Source organism: Pteropus medius, unplaced genomic scaffold (assembly GCF_902729225.1).
Source record: "Pteropus medius unplaced genomic scaffold, Ma_sr-lr_union100, whole genome shotgun sequence".
Classification (NCBI taxonomy): domain Eukaryota; kingdom Metazoa; phylum Chordata; class Mammalia; order Chiroptera; family Pteropodidae; genus Pteropus; species Pteropus medius.
In genome coordinates, this window is record NW_024344378.1 from 59,751,260 (window position 1) to 59,766,123 (window position 14,864).

At 36.1% G+C, this 14,864-nt stretch overlaps 1 protein-coding gene across 7 annotated transcripts in view; it reads right to left on the minus strand.

Moving 5' to 3' along the window:
* Window positions 1-14,864, minus strand: part of ERCC6 (ERCC excision repair 6, chromatin remodeling factor) — a 72,388-nt gene that overhangs the window by 17,978 nt on the left and 39,546 nt on the right. For 5 of the 7 annotated variants that reach the window (XM_039872361.1, XM_039872358.1, XM_039872359.1 and 2 more), the window contains 4 exons: window positions 12,380-12,515; window positions 10,417-10,473; window positions 4,045-4,215; window positions 3,388-3,564 (listed from right to left, as the gene is read on the minus strand). In XM_039872361.1, coding sequence (XP_039728295.1) covers window positions 3,388-3,564; window positions 4,045-4,215; window positions 10,417-10,473; window positions 12,380-12,515 — 541 coding nt within the window. The remainder of the gene's footprint in view (window positions 1-3,387; window positions 3,565-4,044; window positions 4,216-10,416; window positions 10,474-12,379; window positions 12,516-14,864) is intronic. The other 2 variants (XM_039872360.1, XM_039872356.1) reach the window with 1 other exon arrangement.

Consider the following 14,864-nt stretch of genomic DNA (forward strand, 5'->3'; position numbering starts at 1 on the left):
ATTTTAATAAGACCCTAAGAACACCTTAAGTATGTATACATGTATGTGCATGTATATGTGTTATCTTATATGTCTATATGTGTAAACAAAAAAAAAATAGGTTTTACTTGGAATAGCAGACAAGAACAAAGCAGCTCAATTAACCAACAACTTTTAGTTACAGGTAACCCTGGTAAATGTATCATTCAGACAGTGATAAAAATTACCTTTAATACGGGTATATATTATGGGTTACAATGCAGAGATGATTAAATTTCGGAATTTAACAAGACATTACAGTCCCAAGGAAACAAGTACTTGTTTAAATTATTCCTAAAAATATTTACAGTGTGTTAAGGAAATTGTCCCCATATCCTTGCCTCTATCCACATTTATCTCCTCCAGAACGAGCGAGCTAGTTGGTGATGCTGGAAAACTAGGGCTGGGTTGTTAGGTGCCCTGGCCACTCCTGTTCTTTTCCACACTCCCGCCCATCTGGAGAGTCTCCCTACTCCTGGGCCACTGCAATGAACTTGCAAGGGTCAGAGCCTAGAGTAGCTGGGGATAGGTCTGAGTCTTTTTGTCACACTCAACTCTTCCCAGAGGAAGATCATCAGCTCTAGACTGGGGTGGGAATGGGAGGGCAGAAAAGACTAAGAAACCCTATTTTAGCCTCGAGGTCAAGCCACATTCTCCAGGCCAGCTTTCTTAGGGAATCCTGTGCGTCAGGCAATAAAGCAGATTCTATATTTAATTTCCATCTGCCTCTTGTGTCTTTTCCTCTGTGAGTAAAAACATGATGGTGGGGAGATGAAGGGCAGAATCCAATTGTATTTCTCTATCACTCCCAACTCCCAAGTACTGTGAAAAATAGATACCTAGCTGAGTATGCCCATTCTTCCTTCCTATTCTCGACAAAGTAGAGTGATAATTACTCCCCACTTCTGCTTCTTCCAGAGCTGAGTGACCTAGGCAAGTCACCAAAATGCTGACTCTCAAAAACCTTGAGCTTGAAATAAGGAAGTTTACCTAGATAACTCCTCAAGTTCTTTTCAGTTCTAAAATGCTCTGCACAAGTTTAACATACAAATCCAAAAGCAATCCCTATTTTTGGTAATTACTGTCCTTCCTCCTCATCTTCCTCTATCTTTTAGGCCCTAGCATAGTCATCCTACCCCCAGGAAGCCTTTCTTGACTCCCACAGCTCAGATATTGGATCTCCTCTGATCACAGACCTTATTACCCTATACTATGATCATGTTTATTTCCCCTGACACAATAAATATCTGCTCACAGAATATCTTCTTGGGATTCAATAATGCATGGCAGCCATGGACTTAAACAGAAAGGAGCAAATAAAAACAACACCTTTGCTCCCAAGGAGCTTATAATCTATAAAAGAAAGAAAGGTAAGTGCACAAACTTCTGAAATAAAGACTTCAAGGAAGAAACAAGGACTTCAAGGAAGAAACAGCCATATTGCATTGTCTCAAAGTATTTTCCCACAAATGACTTACTTAGTCCAAAGGAAAAGTGGTAACTTTGAAGAATTTAGAAATCTGGCAAAGACCACCACACCCAAGTAATCAATTAATAACACCAAGAAAGGGATAAACAGCATGTGCCTCCAGATATGAAACACTGAGAAAGACGTGTCACTCCTGTGACTGTCTTGCCAAAATGCATAATCTGAATTTAATCACAAAGAATGGAAGACAAATCCAAAGAGAAGTACATTCTGTAAAATAATGTTTTGAAGGCCTGTGGTCTTCAAAACTGTCAAAGTCAGTGAAAGACATAAGAGAGGTTAGAGAAGCTGTCCCAGATTTAAGGAGACTAAAGGGACTTAGATGCTACTAAAAGCACCGGCAAAATGTGAATGACACATACTATAGATGACAGAATTATATCAATGTTAAATTTCCTTCTAATTTTGATGTTTATACAATGGTTATGTAAGAGTATGTCTTTGTTCTTAAGAAACACACACTAAAGGATTTGGAATAAAGGGGCATCATCTACAACTTGCTCTCAGATGATTCAGAAAAAAATAATATAAATTTGTGTGCATAGAGAGAGAGGTGGGGAGACAGAGGGAAGGAAAGATAAAGCAAATGTGGCAAAATGTTAGCAAGATGCTAGCAACTGGTAAATCTGGGTGAAGAGTAAATAGTTCTTTTTATGATTCTTGTGACTGTTAAGTTTGAAATTATTTTAAAATAAAAAGTTTTTAAAAAGACTACAAATGCAGAACAACAGGGATTCAGTGGAGGAAGAGAGCCCTTATGAAAGTTAATTAAAAATGATTCAATCTCAAATGTGAAAGATATTAAAATTGTGGGTGACAATCCCCTTAATTTTAAAGGTCTAAAATTCTTTTTTCTAATTAATATTTCAAAACACATAAACATCTCTTCTGGTGAAAGTCTTTGTTTGTGGTTCAGTCATGACCTGGCAGGTGTAGGTCTTACTTGAAAGCTGTGCAGAAATCCTGCAGCTCACCCAGGCTGGAGTCTGCCCTCAGGTGGGCTTTACCTCTCAATGTTCCCGTCTGTGACAACCACACTCTACCAGTCACCCTGGCCTAAAACCAAAGGGGTCAGCTGCAACAGGCTTACCACTCCCTATCCTATTTCTTTTTATCTTATCAGCCTCCACGTCTGATTATGTTCTACCTAAAAAAGAAAATATGCCATCTGGGACCCACTTTCTTTCTTAGGACACCACTGAGGTCCAAGTCCAAGTTCTCATCAACCTCACCCCCAACGATTACTGCAGGTTTCTCAATGCCAGCCTCCCTTCCATACTATCTGCAGCTGAGAACAGCTCTTTCCCAGTTTCCGGCTCAGACATCCTCCGTGACTCTTCCTTGCTCGAGCACCTCCACCTCCCTTTCAAAGCTCCTATTTCCAGCTTTCCTGATACTCCTGTACCAGCATCTCTAGTCTAATCAAGTATATCTCTTCATTGTCCATGGCCAAATAATGTGGCCCTAATCCAGAATGCCCTTGTTGTTCTTGGCCTGTTTTCCCAGAATCAGGATAAGGAATACGTGTCTCATTAAATCTTTCCTTAACAATCCTCTCTGGTTTCAGCTTTTCTAAGCCTTTATACTACTTTATAAGATGCACTATCTCAGTCTGCACTAAATTATATGCTGTCTAGAACTGATTCATTCTTGTTTTATAATTTCTGACTGCTCTTTAATCTTTTACATGATTTTTAAAAACTCATCTGGAAAAAATCTGAGCTATCAAGCAAAAATAATTGTGATTTTTTTTTATCAGATACCAATTTATAAGTTTGGCCATTTTTCTTATATTATGAATGACTTGACTACAGATATAGTACTTAGCAGGGACATTTAAAATATTAAAATGCAAAAGTATAATCTGCCTAATACATTACCTGTACTGGGGAGGCATTTGAATATCCTCCCATGGTGATAGGGACTGAGAATTGCTCCATAAACACAGGCAATGTGCCTAACTTTCCTGGGAAGATAAAGTCAAAGAGCGACCACAGTTCACGAAGGTTATTTTGCATTGGTGAGCCAGACAAGATAATGCGATGAGGGGTGCGGAACTATTTTGGGAAAGAAAATATTTTTTTATTAAATTCACCTTTTGACAGATGATCAGCAAACCTACCCCAAAATGTTCCCACACAATCTTGTTATTTAACACATTTACTTATTATTTTGGTCTCATTCGAAATATAGACATTTTATGCAATTTTAATTCTCCAGTTACATATAGATTTAAAAAACTGGGAAGAATTTTTCTTATTGTTCAAGCTAAATACTATGGATTCAAGTTGGATTTGGTTACATTCTAACACCTGATTCCTACAAGAGATATTATGTAATGTGAACAAACAGAATTTTAAAAAACAAGATTAAGGGCAAGAATAAAGAATTTTCTGCATTAAGGCAAAAATGTATATTTCAAATTCCTTATGCAAAGGCACAAGGAAAGAATAAATGTGTTACTAAAATCAGGGAGTTTATTCCCAAAGAAATACTATTATCTACCTGGAAATCTCCCGTGTTATAAGAGGTCATACCTGTTTGCAAGCAAGGGTAATGGCAGCATTTGGATTTCTAATTTTGTGTCCTTCATCCAAGATCACGTAGTGCCAGTCATGACTGCTAATATCATCCTGCATCAGTCGAATGTAGGAATAAGAAGTGATCAAAATTCCATGACAACGAGCAATATCTCGAATTAGTTTCTCCTAAAATGATAAAATGGTAAAGCCAATTTTAAATAAGTTAAATTAAATGACAATCTTCTAATCATGATACAATCTAAAGGACTTTATGGATACACACATAATACACACAATTCTAACAGCACATTATCGGCAATGGAAGTTTACTGCATGTTTCATTCATCTGTAAGTAGGAAACACTAACAAAAGAAGACAAGAAAAGTTATAACATATCAACACTTACCCAATTTTTATTTTTCCAAAACATCCCCTGTGTCAATCCTTATTAAACTTAAAACAACAAGGTAGATGAAAAGTGATTTATTTTAAAACAAAAGCAAGAAAAGAAAAACCCTGGAGCTCTACCAATTTATAATATGAATTCGAGGAGGGCAGAGTAGAAATGAAATAAAAGCAATGATTTTAAAAAATGTAGAAAAAAATGTGAGGAGATACTTGAGACTACAGAACAAATGTCAAGCGAGAACACTGAAAAAAGACATAGGTTTAGGCATATATATACCTACTAGATATCTGAATTCCAAAAATAAAGAAAATTAAGAGAAAATGCTGTAGCTTCTAGTCAGAACAAAACAGAAAAAGAAAAGATTCCCATCAGAGGAAAAAGACTATCTGTGTTGAACATCTTACCTGCAACATTAAAAATGTCAGAAAGCAAAGGGAAAATCTTTCCATAGTTCTAGAGGGAAGCAGTGACCCTGGAATTCTGCATCAATCCAAACCAGCAGTCATGCTTGAGAGGAAAAACAAATTTCCAACTTCAGACGGGCAATGACAAAGTAAACCAGTAAGAGATAAGCTAGGTACAGTATGCTATATCCAGAAGGGGCATGGGTGCAGTCACTAAGAGAACATGGTTCCTTCCCATGGGTGAAAGCAGAAAGTGTGCCCGCAGACAACAGATCTCCCGACTAGACAGCTCATCACAGAGCGCTCACGGCAACTCTGAGAGAGGACAGAGGTACTATTACTAACTCTCATTTTACAGATGAGGAAACTGTGTCTTAGAGAAAGTAAATAATATATCACGTCACACAGTTGGTAAAGGGTGGAGCTGGGATTTGAATGTGGAATGGCTGCCAACTCCAAAGCCAGTATTAACTAAATATTAGGCAACTTTGCCTCTTACTTTACTACAAAAGGAAAAAATTTTAAGGGAAAATTACATGTAATATACATATCAGTTATTAAAATAAATTATTAAAACAATAATTAAGTAAATAGAAAAACATTTTTAAATACTAATGAAACAGTTAAGAAAGGCTCTAAAACATAAAAAGGGATATACCTTTAAGTGTTACTATAATTCCAGTTTAGTTTAACAAAACCTAAAGTGAGAACAGGGGAAAATAAAAGTGAACTAAGAATCCCACTCTGTCCAAGGGTAGAATGAGGCATAAGTGATAGATTCTTTTTAATTCTTAATCGTGAGAGAAAATTAAGTTGAAATGCATTTTAAAAACAATTATACCCACTTACTGATTAATATTTGCTACTTCAGCATAAATATAAAAAAAGAAATAGATTGTAGAACTATCAAACCACTATGGGGGAAAAAAAGACTAAACATGTCAGGGGTCTCCATATGACAGTGGGCTAAACTGTCCACTGAGTTAAGTATGACAAAAACCTAGTCTTGTGTTTAAAAGAGACCCAAACTAGACTGGCACTGAAAGTTGAAAATATGGGAATTATCAAAGATAAACCAAGGAAATGCAAACAAAAACAGGGCAGGATTAGAAATATAAATATTAGGTGAAAAAAACTGAACAGAAGAGGGTTATTTTATATTTTAAAGGAGACAACACAAAGAAAGAAGAGCCACGAACCTTTACCTACCAAAAAGCATTACAACAAAACACAAAAGTAAAGCTCTTTGAGCTGTGTTGACAAAGTGGCACAACACGGCCTCTCAGAGTTTGGCAGATCAGAGGAGAGAAAGTAACATTAAAGAAAACAAACAAAAAAATTTAATTAAGATACAAGGGATCTGAATATCACCATTAGTGAGCGCCTTTTACTAGCTATCAGCAGAGCTTCAGACCACATCAAGAATATTCTTTATTCAGAAAGGCTGAAATCAAACTCAGCAGTCAATGCAATCTACTATAAAAGGAAAATGAGAGAATAAGATAAAAACAAAAATTAGTGAAATCTTAAAGAAAAAACCTGGTAAAGTCGATAAAGCAAAAAACTAAGTAACTCTGAAAAGACCAAACAAAACAAACCTCTGAAAAGCCAGCCCAAAGAACACACGAACTCAGATGCACAGCACGAGAACTATCAAAGGAGTGCCATCACAGATGCAGAGAATACAAAATGTTAACCAATACCGCATGTGATCTAACGCCAAAAATGTAAACATCTGATAGAGGATGACTGTTAAATTGGTTCAATAATGAAGAACTAGAAAAAGATGTTATGCTCTTCCCACCAAAAGTCCACCACACTCAAAAGATTTCATGAGTGAAGTAGAATTCTGATAAATTGTTCCAAAATACAGAAAAAGATAGAATGCATTCCGAATCATTAATATAAAGACAGCAAAACCCTGTTTTCAAAACTGCCAGATACAACACATTAGAGATCCATTACTTTATTATAAAATCTAGCAATGTATTAACCTAATAAGGCTTATTACAGAAATATAAGGATAGATAAATATCAGGAAACCTAATACAATAATTTATGTAATCACAATCATAGAAATTTTATAAAATTTAACATCTTCAAAAATGATACTACTTAATAAACTAGGATTAGAATATTTTTTTAATTCTATAGAGTACGAGGGCCAAGAAAATTTTGAAAGAGAAAAATAAAGAGGAGGAAACTGTCTTCGTATGTCATAATATTCAACACTTCAGTCAATAACATGGCTTTAGAGAACAGCTACAAAACCTGGTGCTTATTAAAGGTTCCATAGGTGAGAACAATATTATTAGTATGACTATTATTTTGCCATCTTCCTAGTCATAATTTTCAGTGCCTGCATAATACTACATTGAAGGCCGCACCTGAATTAACCATTTCCTGACTTTCTACCTTATGATAAATGCCATAGTAAATACCTCAGGGCTCACAGCCTTACAAACACACATCTAGGTTCTCTCAGGACTCGCTTACATCTACTCTTCCCTGACTACACTGCTACTCCATTGCCACTGGCCGTGCCATGGCTGCTAGTGCACAGTGAAGAAAAGCGGGCTATCAAAAGATGCATCATTGCACCTCGAGCACCTTACCCTAGCAGTGCCATGACTTTCAGAAGCCAGTGATGATTACAAGAGTTCCTCCACATCTAAATTTTCCACTGAGATTCTGGGTAGGCAGCTGTCCCGACTCTATATCCATTTTCCCTTCCAGAAGAGCAGTGGCTGCTAGAAGTCATGAAGCAAGTAGGGCATAAGATAACAGCAAAGAAACCTGGAATACTCCAGGTCCCATTCTCCTCCAGGAATGGAGCTGTTTGTGTGCACAGAGAGAAAATGGAGATGAAAACTACCATTGTTTGGGGCTTGAAAGATAGCAGAAGTTAAATTACAACTCATTCCCCTGACCTCCAAGAAACACTACCCTGAACTGGATTGTGGACGTCGCTTCACCAAGTTAAACAAGTGAGATGCCAAGCCTCTTGAATACCTATCATGGGAACAATGTTTACCTTCTTTTGTATGTTTAAGGATTAAAGTTTATTTGAAAAATTTCATAACATTAGCTATAGATGTCTAATAATGAATAAGAATTAAGAAGACACTTCTATAAAAAGAATAAGAACATTTTGAAAATGTCCCCATTGAAAAGATAACCTCCACGTACCTAACAGCCACTGGGTAAAAACACATCTAAGGCTGTTTTCACTATATTCAATCTCAGAATTCTATAACTGCCTAGACTGGAGTTTCAATAATAGTGAATTGTTGAATATTATGGACGTCTCTATCCAAACACTTAAGACAAATCATCTCGGGCGGTTTCAAATTAAAAGCTTGTAAAATATGTAACCTCTCCTAGTTTTTGCAATTAATAGGGTACATCTGCAATTAGCCTGACTTACAGAATGCAGTGCTGTTGTCATTAAAAGATGTCTGTGAAAGTACTGCTGTTATTATGGAGGCTCAGGAGACCAATCCCTCCTAGAGGGCAAACAGTGGACTGGTAGAAAACAACAGCCATAAATCACACTGTCAGGCAGCCAGGAGAGCAGAGTGGAGCACAGGCACATGAAGGCCATTCGCGGTAAATACAGCACGGCAGCTTCCCAGGCAGGATTTACTGCACCTGTAATTAATTAAAATTTCCTTCAAGCTAAATCTTTAATAAACAAGGATTTGTGCTGACAATGAAGAAAAAAGGGCTCCAGCAACATAATTTTAAAATATACCTCACAGAACAAACATAGCATCTATTATTTCTTGTATCAGGTGTATGTACTGTCTCTAAAGTTAATAAGAATTATATCACTTCCCATAATAATTTGTGTACTTGGAATGGGTCTGAAATATTTAGGATGCTTGAGGGACAGCGTGGCTCTTTTCTACTTTTGTTACATTTCTACTTGACTCCCTTCCAAGTTTTTAAAAAGGCAAGTCTTTTTACTTTAGTTTTTCAGAAAACAGACCTTTTTAAAGAACGTGCAATGATAGTTTCATCAGATGCCCATGTTTTTGTGTGGTTTGTTCTTTAATCACACTTTGTAATCCCCCAAAAGAATTTTAACATTCTATTTTATCGTTTCCTTTTGGAACAAAATAAGTCTGGACATGAGGAAAAAAGGTCTATGTGTGAATGACCATGAACATTTTTGATAAAGCAGGTGTGAACCTTCTATCTTGAATGTATTTATATTGCATCAATTAGAAATATTACAGCATTTTTCTTTTCGCAACCACTGAGATAGATATAGGTCTACAATATTCTTTGTTTCTAATAGTAAAAATTACCTGAATAAATGTAACCTTTTTATGCACACATATTAACCCAACAAATCCTCACAAAATTACCAACAATCTCATTTTACAGGGGATCAAACTAGGCTCAGAGAAGCTAAGTGACTTGCCCAAGGTCACATAGCTATAAAATAACAGATCCAAGATGCAAATCCTGGTTTGGTAATTATAAAATTTATGCTTTCAACCTTTATGCCATTGTTGCATTTCCCACTCTGAAGCCTCTAAATGCCATGAATCGATCAAAATAAGATAAAACTCTCTGAATTATCTAAAATAATCCACAGAATCACTATATCCTATATAGAAGAAAAAAATGGAAGAGACATAAAGTGACAACTGCTTATTTCCCCAAGAAAACAGTTAGCTTTTCAAGATCAGTTAAAAACAACAGATCCATTTTTGGAGCCCTAACAGCATCAAATACCTACAATATCATATTTATTGTTATTCAACAAATAAATATTTGTTGACTCACACATCAAGTTTCTCTATGTTAGAAAAAAGAGATCACAAAACATAACGAGAAAGGAAAAATCTTTGCTTCCTATTAATTGAGATTTCAACTGACCATTAAAGAAAATTCAGAAGACTAAAAATGTCTTTATCTGATTTGATTGATTGATTGGAAATATTAGCCACATCTTTTTTGCATGGTTGCTAGGTGTTTGATAATTCTAAATTATGCTATCAAAGAGAATATTAACAATGACAATACAGTATCAAATGGTGAAAGAGGTGGGAAGCTAAAAGGCTATTTAGGGAAGAACAATAGGTACTCTCCATGCAGAAATTGTTTGATCATTTGATATGATCTCTAAATGCAAAAATTTCAACATTTTATGTCATACCAGCTACAACAAATCAAGAGAATAATAAAGATAATCTACTTCAATGATAAGCAGAGCAATTCTGGCATTATTATGCTTTTAAGTATTTTTAAAGAAAAATTCTCTTCTTTTTCCTATTTTCCCTAGCACTGAATGTTCTTATGCCTGCGCACCACTATTACATTTAGACAAGGGAGTCAGTGAGCTCTCCTATGGGAAAAGGAATCTCAGCTGATAAGGACAGAAGTCATACATCAGATGCTAGATTAGAGGCTAGACTGGTACTGACAGGATATTTGAAATTTAATTAAGAAATATACTCTACTGCAATCTAACACACATCTGTAAGCAACAGGTGTGCATGAGATGATGACATGCACAGATCTATACCTACAAACATAAAAAGCAGAGAGATCAAATACCACCTTGGTGCTTGAATCCAGAAGCCAGAGTTCTGATCTTGGAAGTGTTACTAACAAGGCCTGTGCAAAGGAATTAACACATTGCTGATACATCATCATCACAAATAGTAAAAGGATATTGGCATTAATAATAAACAAACAATAAACTGATTGTGTTCCTAAGTTGAGAGTACAGTTTGAAAGATGCAAGAGAACTTCATTTTGCATAACAGCTTACATCTTTAGAGATGAGATGTTTTATAATGGAAAATAGAAGAGTTAAAGGTCAGAGTAAAAACACAAGTCATCTGCTTTTCCTCAAAATTTAAGTAAGAATATCAAGTTTAAGTCTCTGTTGAACTGTAAAGCACTGAAGAAATTATGAACAATCACGTGTATGCATGTGTCTGTGTATGCAAAACAACCTCAGAAGGTGGGATCATTGTGAACAAGAGTGAAATATCTATTCTTTAATGTTTTTCCTTCTAAACAAGTTAAGAAAGCAAGCATCACCAACAGAGACATTGACCAATGTCAATTTTATTTCCATTAATGAGTCACTGAAAGTAGTTCATCAGGTTATAATTAATTAGAAGGAATGTAGGTGAGCTATATTCAAGTGAAGATGTGAAATAAATACACTCACTAGTCAAAAGAAAATAAAATGTAAAGAGGAACATATGAAAAATTTGCCATTTAAAGACAAACATCAATTAATGAATCCTGCTACAGAATTTTGCAATACAAAACATTAAGAGATGTCAGTCAATAGACAATGGAAGTGAAAAAGTAAAACAGTGTTTACAAGGGTGATGACAGGATGGTTATAATTGATTTTGACTAGAAAATCTAAACTATTATTACCATGCTGCAAAAAAATCACTTATTTTTAATTGCAGCATTTATATTTTAACTCAGTTTGTTTTCCATTTATCATTTACAATTCAGGGCAAAGTCAGCTGGTTTAAACAACAGCTAGTATAAGAGTCCATCTCACCAAACCTGAGCTACCAAATTATAAATATTCCTGACTCACATCTATCAAAAGTTCTACATACTCATAATCATAAACAAGATGGGAATTTGGAGGAAAAGAGGTATTGGCAAAATTAAAGAAACACTGGAATTTAGTGGTTCATGTGTGTCTAACTCAGCAAGACAAACATTCACTAGTTCTTTCGTGGGGTACACAAGAGCTCGCTCAAGAGCTCCAATGACTCAGGAAAGAAACTGATAATAAACTGCTACTTCTTTTCAATAAAACAACCTGCAAATCCAATGTGAAATGTATAATTATTATTTATTCAGCAAATGCTTATAGGGTGCTTGGGGTACAAAATGAGTAAGATATAGTCTCTACTCTACGGAGCTTACAGCCTAGCTGGTGAGACAGAGATGAGAATAAAAAGAGCATAATACAACATATCTGCATTACCCACAGGAGCATAGATAATGTGGCTAAAACACTGACTAAGTGAGAAATACAACTATCAAAATACAATGATTATAGTTATAGGATGATCAAGGATTCCAAGAACAAAAAACAACTTAACTAAAAAGCAAGAAATGCAAATTATAAAATTTTCCAAATGGCAAGTTGTTCTTTTGTCCATTAAACATGTTTTAAAAGCATATTAACGAATGCCTTTGCCAATTAAGGGTTATTCTATGACATTCTGTACCCACCTTCCTGTTTAAAGCTGCTACTGCCCCCAATCTAGACAGTTAACTGTTACTGTAAGCCCGTGATTTAGGGTCCCACTTATGTCCTCAGGCTGTATGTCCTGTCTGTGCCCAGTTGTTTCACTGGACAACAAACATGTCTCCACACCACTAGGGACTGTGAATGATAAAGCCTACATTCAAAATGGTTTTCAAAATACAGAGCTCTAGATTAAATCAGAAACATTCATGTGAGAAATACATGGATCAAAAAAACAGGTACCAAAATGGAGATAAACAAGGTACTAAAGTGTTATCATGTTACCTTTTTGCGGGTACAGGAACCACTCTCATGTAGAATTGCCACTCTGAATGGAGGCCACCACATGTGAAATTCCTTCACCCACTGATGCATCACTGTTGTTGGACAGACAATGATAGTTGGACCCAAGCCATCAAACCTGCACCCAAAATATCCCGGAAGAAAACCACAACCATGAATGACAGAATATGGATGATCAAGTGCCAAAAAACAAAAGACAAAAAACAAACAAACAAAAACTTAACAGTTCTAAAAAGAAAACCCTAGCTATGGAAATTTATTGGTTATTTTCTTTAAAGAAAAAGCTACTGAGGTTAAAACTCAGTAAGCAAAATCTCTACAATCCCATTCAATAATTAGTAAACACAGGTATTAAGAGAAAACAGCAGCTAATACATTAAAAGATACCATCTAAATAAAATTAAACAAAAATTAAATAACAAAAACACTTTTTCCTCTTCTATTCCAAATTAGTGAAGGTATTATACAGTGTGTCTTCACCTAAGTGAACAAGAGTATTTTCCATTTGTTTGAACTTTAATAGTCTACCAAGAGTTTTAACCCACAGAATTTCAACCAATCTCACAGTCCTGAGAAGTAAAGCAGGACAGAAATGCTTGGAACTTGGGCTTGGAAGGCTGGTGGGTCCAAGGCGACATGGTTACCAGGATGCGGGTGATGCCTAGAAGTCAGTATTCTGAATGCTGTAGCCTGTTCTTTCACTACATTATGCTGCTCTCTTCTCCATGCAATAAAAAAAAAAGTGGAGAAGCATGACAGTTACCGTTTCTCAGGGAAAGCCCACATCAATAGAGTGCAAGCTGCTCTGTTCTTGTGGAAAGCCCCTGAGCACTACATAGCAAGTGCCTTAACAATAGTCACATGTTCACCCAGCAATCCCAAAGAACATTCATGTACCAGGATACACGCTGTAGCACTGTTTACGCTGTGGGAAAAATGGGTCTATTTTTCCTATTCCCTATTTATTTCCTATTTCTATATAAAGTTCCATAAATAAGAGAAGGGTTGAATAAACCATCCCATTCTGTAATACAGCGCAGGCTAGTAGTTAGGAGCACTGCCTAGGTCTGAATCCTAGCTCTGTACACACTAACTGTGGGATCTTGGGCACTTATTTAACCTCTCTGAACCTCACTTTCTCATCTTAAAGTAGGAATAATAGTACTGATAACATAAGAGCTATATAAAGATTAAGTCAGATGATATCTGTAAAGTGCTTATAATAGTACCATACAGTAATTATTATTAATGGTTTATTAAATAAGATGAAATACCATATAACCATTAACATTGCTTTTAAAAAATATTTAAAAACTTGGAAAAATGTTCATAATAGTCTTTCAAAAAACAAGATTATTTATGGGATCACCCCAATTCATTTACACATGGTAGCTGATAAATTGGTTATGGCCACTATCTCAACACACTTTTCTCCCCTCATTCCTGACAGAACCACAATTTTGTGCAGGTATCCTCTCTACATTCCCAGACATGTACTTGATGGGACTCTGACCACTGTCTGGCTACAGTGAAGAAGGGAGAAGCAGGGAATCCTGTCTCCTCTACACATCGTCACCCCACACCGTTCCCCTGGGGATGCTCACTAGTCCACTACGGCACCTGAGAAGACTGGCTCACTCAGTGTAAGGAAGGACTTATAGTAGTTACCCTTATCCACAGTTTTGCTTTTTGCAGTTTTAGTCTGAAAATTCCAGAAATAAACAATTCATAAATTTTAAATTGTACAGAGTATGTGATGAAATCTTGCAACATTTGGCTCCACCTTCGAATCATCCCTTTGTCCAGTATATCCACACTGTATACGCTCTCTGCCCATTAATAGCCATCTGAGTTGTCAGACTGACTGTCGTGGTATCACACTGCTCGTGTTTAAGTAACCTTTATAGTGGCCTAATGCTACGTCACAATACCTACATCATTGACCTCATTTCATCTCATCATCTCACATCATCACATGAAAAAGGGTGAATACAGTACAATAAGATATTTTGAGAGACAGAGAGCACATTCACTTAACTTTCGTTACAGTATATTGCTCTCATTATCCTACATTATAGGCAATTGCTTATTGTGCCCAATTTATAAATTAAACTTTATCATACGTATGTATAGAAAAAACAGTTTATATAGGATTTGGTACTATCCAAGATTTCAGGCATCCACTGGGAGTCTTGGAATGTATCCCCCTCTGATAAGGGGGACTACTGTACATTCTAGGTTGGGGGAGAGTTTTCTCTCTTGGTCTCTGCTGCTGCATGTGAACAAGGAAAAAGTTCAATGGCTGCTGGGCAGTTGGGCTACAGTCTAAGGAGATTTTATGACCAGAAGGAGAATTAGCCTTGAGAGAAAATTTAAGTACCTGGTCTCTGATGACACTGCTAAGCTAGTGATCATGCCGTAGCTAGAGGCTAACCTCTCTATTGGTTTCTAGGTGTATCACACATAT